This window comes from Pezoporus wallicus, unplaced genomic scaffold (genome assembly GCF_028554395.1).
Source record: "Pezoporus wallicus isolate ANWC-B61680 ecotype Strahan unplaced genomic scaffold, APGP_CSIRO_Pwel_v1 contig_14257, whole genome shotgun sequence".
Lineage (NCBI taxonomy): Eukaryota > Metazoa > Chordata > Aves > Psittaciformes > Psittacidae > Pezoporus > Pezoporus wallicus.
Window position 1 is genome coordinate 1 of NW_026642223.1, and position 8,904 is coordinate 8,904.

The 8,904-nt window shown below is 56.7% G+C and overlaps 1 protein-coding gene across 1 annotated transcript; it reads left to right on the forward strand.

Annotated features, from left to right (window-relative positions):
* Positions 1-5: 5 nt before the first annotated feature.
* HNRNPUL2 (heterogeneous nuclear ribonucleoprotein U like 2) lies at positions 6-6,704 on the forward strand (the record flags this gene model as incomplete). Its single annotated transcript, XM_057428211.1, has 14 exons — positions 6-579; positions 1,703-1,832; positions 1,924-2,000; positions 2,107-2,246; positions 2,328-2,418; positions 2,520-2,632; positions 3,209-3,475; positions 3,560-3,682; positions 4,286-4,414; positions 4,523-4,691; positions 5,094-5,294; positions 5,383-5,459; positions 6,391-6,498; positions 6,588-6,704. Coding segments are annotated over 14 exons (2,268 nt in total), but the record flags the coding sequence as incomplete, so codon positions are not given.
* Positions 6,705-8,904: the final 2,200 nt, after the last annotated feature.

Consider the following 8,904-nt stretch of genomic DNA (forward strand, 5'->3'; position numbering starts at 1 on the left):
GCCTGGATTCCCGCGGCCTGAAGGTGGAGCTGGCGCAGCGGCTGCAGGAGGCCCTGGACGCCGAGATGTTGGCGGCGGGGCCCGAGGAAGGAGGCCCCGCCGGGCCTGGGGCCTGCGCCGGGGAAGCGGGGCCGGCCGGAGGCCCCCCCGCGCATCACCACGGCGGGGGGGGCGATGAGGAGGAGGAAGAGGAGGAGGAGGAAGAGGAAGAAGAAGAAGAAGAGGAGGAAGAAGAGGAGGACGAGGAAGCGCTCTTGGCTGACGAGGAGGAGGCGGCCGTGGCCACGGCGGGAGCAGCAGCGGCGGCCCCCTGCGAGGTGGAGGCGGCCGAGCCCGGCCCCCAGGAGGAGGAGGAGGAGGAGGCGGCAGAGGTGGAGGAAGCGGCGGTGGAGGAGCAGCAGCAGCCGCCGCCGCCGCAGCAGCAGCAGCAGCCGCAGGAGCAAGCGGCGGCCGAAGCGAAGCCGGAGCCCGAAGGGCCCGAAGGCAGCGGCGTGAACGGAGCCGAGAGGCCGCAGGAGGAAGGGCCCAGCGGGGACGAGGCCGCCGCCGCCGAGGTCAAGGAGGAAGGAGCCCAGGCCGGTGAGCACCGGGCCCCCGGCCCCCTCCCAGCCCCGGTTCTTGCCACTCGAGGCCGGGTTCTCCCGTTGGGTCTCGGCTGCTTTCAAGGGGGAGCCGCGTTCCTGCCTGCCCCTGCTTCGTTATCCCACCTGATGCCCCCCAAAACCTTCCCTAATCCCCATGGATTTCGCTCCCATCTCGGCCTCAGGCACTTCCCACCCCCTTTAAATCCCATTTATCCCACTCTAAATTCCCGCTGTGTGCAGTCCCTGAGCTCCTTCCCCCCCCCCCCCCCCCCCTACCCCTACAGCGAGGCCCGGAGCCCCTCACTCGCTGCTGGGCAGCAGGAGCCGCTCCCCCCGTCCCGGTATGGGGGAGGCTGGAATCCAAACGTTGTTCCTTCGGCCGGGATTGGGATGGGAACAGGGAATGGGATGATCTGGGACACGTTTGGAGGGAAAATCCGGGGGTTTTGGGGTCGGTTTTTGGCCCTGAGCTGTGCACCCGGTGCCCGCTGTGCTGGGAAGCATCAGGCAGCTGGGGGTGGGATTGTTCCCTTGGGAAGCGCGGCCCGAGCCGGCTATTGGGATTTGATCATTTATTAGGGAGGAAAATCCGCCTCTTTGGAAGGATTTGGGGCTGGGGATGAGCCTGTGCTGCCAGCGGGAGAGGAAACGGAGCCGGGATAGCAGACTCATTGCTTCTATTGGATTAAAACTAGGATTTGGGCAAAACTCCCTGGATTTAGGGCTTGGGAAATGCAGCTTTTTGGTGGATATTCCCAAATTGAGCCGGTTTTGTCCCACTTATGTCCCAGGGAACGCAAGGGTTCAGGTTCCTCCCCGCAGCCCCAGGCTCTTCCTCTCCAGTGATGGATTCTTTGGTGCCCCAATGGGAGCCGGGATTCCCCCTGAGGAGGCTTTAACCGGGATTTTCCCGGATTTGGGGTTATCTGGGAGTTGTTGTGGTGCTTTCTCACCTGCATCCCTTGGGAGCCACCCCCTCCACGCCTTCCAAGCCCATTTCCCATCCGGTTTGGGATTGGACGGATGCTGCGGGCAGGCGGGAAAGCCAAATTCCCTGCTGGAATGGGGAATGGGGAATCATTTCCAGCTTAAAAGCGTTGCTTTTCCCCATCCTTCAGGCGACGAGGACGACAAATCCAAGCCTGCCGGCTCCGATGGGGAGAGGCGCGGAGTCAAGCGCCAGCGGGATGAGAAGGACGAGCACGGCCGCGCGTACTACGAGTTCCGTGAGGAAGCCTACAACAGCCGGTGAGCCGGTGGGCAGGATCCCGCTTTTCCATTCGGGATCGCCGGCTTCATCCCAACCCTTTTCCCGATGGTTTTCCCATTGCTTGGGCAGATCCAAGTCTCCGCCGCCACCAGAAGAGGAGCCGAGAGAAGGGGAGGACGATGAGAGCGTCGTCATCCTGGACACGTGTAAGTAGCCGGCGTGCTGCCTCGTGCATTCCTGGGGGGATTTGAGGTGGAATTGGGGTGGGATTGAGCCCAAATAACTTGGGATTGATCCCGTTTTCCCTTTCAGACACCTCGGATCTGCACTTCAAAGCCAGCAAGGACCGTTACGGGGGTCAACCGCTCTTCTTTGAGAAGTTCCCAGCCCTCTGGTCCGGCGCCCGCAGCACCCACGGCGTCACCAAGGGGAAAATCTGCTTTGAGGCAAAGGTGTGGGGCTGGTGGGAGCTTGGGGTAAGCGGGAATACCAGCGGGAAAAGGGGGATAACGGGATCCCCATGGCTCCGGCAGGTGACGCAGTATCTGCCGGTGAAGGAGGGCAGCACCGAGGTGCCGCTGTTCCGCGTGGGATGGTCGGTGGATTTCTCCCACTCGCAGCTAGGTACCAGGGCTGGGAGGGGGGAATGGCATCCCAATGGAAGCATCACCCCCCCCGGGGGTCCTCATTGGTGTTAATGAGGGTCTGTGCCCTCCCCCGGGCAGGGGAGGATGAGTTCTCCTATGGCTTCGATGGGCGAGGGCTGAAGGTGGAGAATGGGAAGTTCGAGGAATTCGGGCAGAGCTTTGGAGAGGGAGACGTCATCGGCTGCTTCGCTGTGAGCTGGGGATGGGATGGGGGAAATAAGGGGATGAAAGGGAAGGAAAAGGGGATGAATGCAGGGAAAAGGATTGGGGGGGGGAGACAGGGGTTGGGAGGGGGTGTGGGGGGAACAGGGATTGGGAAGGGCCAAAAGGGGATGGAGGGGGGGAAATGGGGAATTGGGGAGGGAAGGGCGATGAGGAAGGGGAAGTAGGATGGGGGAAGGAAGTGAGAGGGAGGAAAAGGGAGGATTGGGGAGATGGGAAGGGGGAAATGGGGTGAGAGGAGATGAAAAAGGGATTGGGAAGGGAGAAAAGAGGATTGGGGGAAGTGAAAAGGGGAAATGGGGATTGGGAAGGGGGAAACGGGGATGAGAGCAGCAGAAAGGGGACACTGCGAGGGTGAAAATGGGGATTAGGAAGAGGGAAAAGTGGAATGGAGAAGGAGGAAGAGCAGGATTGTGAGGGAATTCCAGGTGGGATGATTAAAGGATACAGGAAATAAGCAACAGGATGGGAAAAGATTCCTTTGGGGGGGATGATCCCCAATGTGGTTTGGTGTCGTCGTTTCCCCCCCACACACACTCCCACAGAACTTCGAGGGCGAGGAGCTGGTGGAACTTTCCTTCTCCAAGAACGGGGAGGAGCTGGGAACGGCATTCCAGGTGGGGAAGGAGGCGCTGGGGGAGCGGGCGCTGCTGCCCCACGTGCTCTGCAAGAACTGCGCCGTGGAGCTCAACTTCGGGCAGAAGGAAGAGCCCTTCTTCCCCATCCCGGAGGATTTCGTCTTCATCCACGCCGTGCCCGCCGAGGAGCGCGTCCGCACCCCGCTGCCCCCCAAGACCACAGAGGAGTGCGAGGTGAGCGCTCGTCCCGCCCTCGGGAATGCCGCCGGAGCTGATCCAGTGCATCCCATCCCTTCCTTACGGCGCTTCCCGCTCCAGGTGCTGCTCATGGTGGGGCTGCCAGGCTCTGGGAAAACCCAGTGGGCACAGAAACAAACCCAGGAAAGCCGGGAGAAGCGATACAACATTTTGGGAACAGAGACTGTTCTGCACCAGATGCAGGTGAGCGATGCCCAGAATGGGTCCTCCTCTCACATCCGTCTTTTCCTCCCTCAGATCCTGCTTTCCTGCCCATCAGATACAGCTTTTCCCACTTCACAATACCCCTTTTCCCCGTATCACAATCCCCATTTACCACCTCATAAATGCCCCTTTTCCCTCCCTCAAATCTTGCTTCTCTCCCCCTTCAAATCCTGCTTTTCTCCCCCCTCACAATGCCCCATTCGCTCCCAACCCCTGTTCACCCCGAACCCCTATTTCCCCACTTTGTGTGCTTGCTTCCCCCTTCTATTTCCATTTCCCCCCCTTCTGTTCCCCCCTTCTGTTCCCCCCTTCTGTTCCCCCCTTCTGTTCCCCCCTTCTGTTCCCCCCTTCTGTTCCCCCCTTCTGTTCCCCCCTTCTGTTCCCCCCTTCTGTTCCCCCCTTCTGTTCCCCCCTTCTGTTCCCCCCTTCTGTTCCCCCCTTCTGTTCCCCCCTTTCTATTCCCCTTTTTTATCCATTCTTTTATTCCCCCTTTCTATCCCTCCCCTTCTACCCCCCCTTCTATTCCTTCCTTCCTTATCCCCCCTTTTATTCCCCCCTCACATTCCCTGTTCCCTGTGGCAGACGCGGGGCCCGGCAGTGGAGGAGCTGGATGCCAAGAGCAGAGACCAGTTAACCCAGCAAGCAGCGCAGTGCCTTAGCAAGCTGGTGCAGATCGCGCCCCGCGCCAAGCGGAACTTCATCCTCGACCAGGTTCCTCCCAGACCCCTTCCCAACCATTCCCAACCCTTTCTCCTCCTCAGTTCCGCTTCCTCAACGCTCACTTCCCGCTTCCGGGTGGGTTTTCCTTCCTTTTCCCAGTGCAACGTCTACAACTCGGGGCAGCGGCGGAAGCTCTTGGCCTTCAAGGGCTTCTCCCGGAAGGTCGTGGTCGTTGTCCCCAATGAGGAGGACTGGAAGAAGAGGCTGGAATTGCGGAAGGAGGCGGAAGGGGAGGACGTTCCCGAGTCGGTGATGCTGGAAATGAAAGGTGGGATTCCTGGAGAAGGGCTGGGGGGGAGGAGGGGACAGGAAAAGTGGCAGCTTCCACAAGGAAATTTTTCCTGTTTCTTTTTCCTCCTTCCTTTCCCTTCTGTCTCCTCTCTTTGCCTTGTTTTCCTTTTCTCCTGTCACTTTCGCTCTTTGCTTCCCCTTCCTTCTCCTTTCTTCCCCCTTTGCTGCTTCCTTTTCCTTTTTGTCCTCTCTTTCTCTGCCCTTTTTTCTCCCTTTTCCCTTCCGTATTTCTCTTACCTTTTTCATCCCCTTCCTTCCTCCTTTTTCCCCCACCCCCTTCCTTCCCTTTTCCCACTTCCCTTTCCCTCCTTCCCTTTCCCCCTTCCCCCCTTCCATTCCCCCCCCACTTCCCATTTTTACACCCCCATTCCCTCCCCAGCCAACTATTCCCTGCCGGAGAAGAGCGATTACCTGGACGAGGTGCTCTTTGCGGAGCTGCCCAAGGAGGAGGCGCAGCCGCTGGTCACCAAGTACAAGGAAGAGGCCCGGAAGCTGCTCCCGCCCTCGGAGAAGCGCCAGAACCGCCGCAACAACCGCAACAAGCGCAACCGCCAGAACCGCAACCGCGGGCAGGGATACGGTGAGCGCCGGCCCCGCCTCCCGGCACCTTCCCGGCACCTTCCCGCTCTGATCCCTCCTGATTCCGCTCTCTTTTCTCCCCCCTGCAGTCGGTGGCCAGCGCCGCGGCTACGACAACCGGGTCTATGGGCAGCAGCAGTACTGGGGACAGCCTGGAAACCGAGGGGTGAGCGCTGCTTCCGTCCCACTTCCCCATCACTTCCTTCCCCCCCATTGCTTCCTTCCTGTGTTATTTCTTCCCCCCTCCATCACTTCTTCCCCCTTTGTTTCCTTCCCCATCACATTTCATTCCTGCATCGCTTCCTTCCCGTTATTTCCTTCTCCCCATCCCATTTCTTCTGTCTCCATTGTATTTCCTTCCCCATCACATTTCGTTCCTGCATCGCTTCTTTCCCCCCATCGCTTCCTTCCTGTTATTTCCTTCTCCCCATCCCATTTCTTCTGTCTCCATTGTGTTTCCTTCCCCATCACATTTCGTTCCTGCATCGCTTCCTTCCCCCCATCGCTTCCTTCCCGTTATTTCCTTCTCCCCATCCCATTTCTTCTGTCTCCATTGTGTTTCCTTCCCCATCACATTTCGTTCCTGCATCACTTCCTTCCCCCCATCGCTTCCTTCCCGTTATTTCCTTCTCCCCATTCCATTTCTCTCCATTGTGTTTCCTCCCCCCATCGCTTCCCCCCATCGCTTCCTTCCCGTTATTTCCTTCTCCCCATTCCATTTCTTCCCTCCCCATCGCTTCTCCTTCCCCCTTTGTTTCCTTCCCCATCACATTTCCTTCTTGCATCACTTCCCCTTTTCCTATCACTTCCACTTCCCCCAATTCCTTCCCTTTCCCCTGCATCGCTCCCCCTTCTCCCATGGCTCCCCCTTCTCCCATGGCTCCCCCTTCTCCCATGCCTTCTACTTCCTCCATCGCTCCCCTCTCCATCACTTCCCCATCCCTCCATTATTCCCTTCCTCCTTTGCATCCCTTCCCCCCCCCCATCACTGCTTCCCCCCAAACCCAGGCAGGATCCCCCTCAGCAACCACCTCCTCCCATCCCAACTCCTGGAATAACCCGGGAACACCCCCGCTAACCCCATTTCCCCCTTCCAGGGTTACCGCAACTTCTACGACCGATACCGCGGCGACTACGACCGCTTCTACGGCCGCGACTACGACTACAACAGATACCGGGACTATTACCGGCAGTACAACCGGGAGGTAACGGCATTCCCGGCGGGATCATCCCCCCCCCCAATTCCTGCTTTTCCCACTTCCTTTCCTCCAATAACATCCCCTTTTCCTCCCAGTGGCAGAATTACTACCAGGATAGAGACCGATACTACAGGAACTACTACGGCTACCAAGGGTACCGGTGAAACCGTCCGTTCCCAAACGGCCCCCGACGGATAATGGGGATGGGAGGGGGTTGGGAATGGGGCTGGGGATGGGAGGGGGGGGGGGGGAGAAGGGGGGGTTGGGAATGGAAAGGGGTGGGGGGGGGGAGGGGTAAACAGCAAAAACGACCCGAAAAAAAAAAAAGCCGAAAAATGACAAAAAAAGGAAGAAACTGTAAATTTTTTTTTAAAGTTTGTTGAAAAAACCCGAGGAATTGTCTCGTTCTATGGAAGTGTTGAGGGAGGGGGGCGGGGGGGGGGGTGGGGCAGAGAAAAGCTTGGAGAACCCCCCAAAAATGGTGGAGAAAGGCTCAAAAATGGCAAGAAAAAAAGCCAAAAAATGGTAAAAAACGCAAAATGGTAAAAAAACCCTCAAAAACAAACGAAAAAGGTAAAAAACAACCCAAAAATGGTTAAAAGAAAAAGGTAAAACCCCTAAAAATGGTAAAAAACCCCAAAGCCACCCCAAAAAAGCTGGCTGTCAATGGCAAAGGCCAAGTGTTGGCTCTAACCCTTCTCATCTCCTTCCAGGTAAAGCCTTGGGGGGGGCATTGGGAATGGGGGAGGGGGGGAGGAATTTGGGGGAAAACCCAGCAAATCCCGGAAGGAATTTTGGCGGGAAGAGGCTGGAATCGCCCCTCCCCCCACCCCTGAAATCCCTTCCAACCGGTGGGGCCTCGTCTTTTGGGGGGATTTCAATGGATTTGATGAATTTAAATGAATTTTGGGGTAAATTTGCTTTTATTTGGGTTTGGGGGTTTAGTTTTTTCTTTTTTTTAATTATTTGTTGTTTTTTCTCTTCCATTTTGGAGTTTTTCTGATTCTGTTGCGAGTTTCTTTTGGGGCATTTTCTCGCTTTTTGATCATTTTGGGTCTTTGTTTCTCTTTGATGAGCTTTTTTTTTTCGTTCTGTGGGGGATTTTTTTGATTATTTTGCTCTTCTGGATTTTTTTGTTGTTTTGGGGGAGGTTTCTGATTTTTTTTCAGTTCTTTTGGGCAGTTTTGTTTGGTTTTTACCATTTTGGGCTTTTTTTCTTGCTTTTCTGATCATTTCCCTCCTTTTTTCCCCATTTTGGTTGGGTTTTGGGGTTCTTTTGACTCCCCCTCCAAGCACCAAAGGGGGGGGGGAATGGGAGCAGAGGGGGGAGGGGTGGCCAGGAAGGAACTTTTGCCTCCTTTTTACATAAAAATAAAAAGAACAAAAAAAGGGGGGGAAGCTTAAGAAAATCATAATTTAAAAAACTGGGAAAAATCCTGTTTTTTTTCGGTTTTTGTTGTTTTTTTCCATATTTTCTTCAGTTTCTGGGTTAAATCCCCCCCCCCCCCCCCCTTCTTGGGTTTTCACTGCATTTCTCTGAGTTTTGGGTGGTTTTTTGTCGTCGTTACGAAATAATTCCGAATCTTTCCAAAAATCCGAATAATAAAGACAAAAAAAGTCCCTTTTGACACACCCCCCCGGGGTTCCCCCCCCCCATCCCCTCCCCCTCCTTGTGCCGCGGGTTCCTTCCTGTACCCCCCCCGACCCCCCTCATTTTGTCTGTTTTTAGAATAAAAACCATTCGCTCGACTCGAGGCTCCGCTCAGTGTGTGGGGCACGATGTGGGGCTGGCTCTGAGGCTCGCTATGGGGCTGGGGTTGGGGGCCTGAATAACAGCCAGTGTCGAGGGAAAAGCACCTGTAAACGGGATGGTGCATGGCTTTACAGCCGTGCAATAACACTGCTGGGCAGCTCCAGCTCACAGTCCCTGCGCTGCTTCACCCGTGCTCGGTCTTGTGCTCTGCAGCGGCCCAGGGCTGTGTCATTGCCACAATGGTCATCCATAGCACAGTGCTGCCTGGACTCTGATATCCAGGCAGATAACACGGGCCCCTGCTGTCCCTGAAGGGCAAGCAGAGGGTGAGTGTGACAGCAAATGTTGCTGGTGAGGATGCACAGCTTTTCTGCCCAGACCATCAGCAGAGCAGGTCTGGAATTCATGGTCCAAATGGAAATGAGCTACATGGCAGCTCTGAATGGGAGGAGACCTCCATGCACCCTGACATGCCGTGCTTGGTGGGGTGAGGAAGAGGAGGCAGCTTCTGCTGCAGTCTCTGCTGGTCCCCTCTTGGCCTGCCACCCAAAACGTCACATCCCGCTTTCCCAGGCCTCCAGCACTCCTCCAGTTACTCTCCCAGGCTGCTGCTTTCACTCCAGCCCCCATGCAGGGTGTCCCCCGCGCAGCTGCACTTC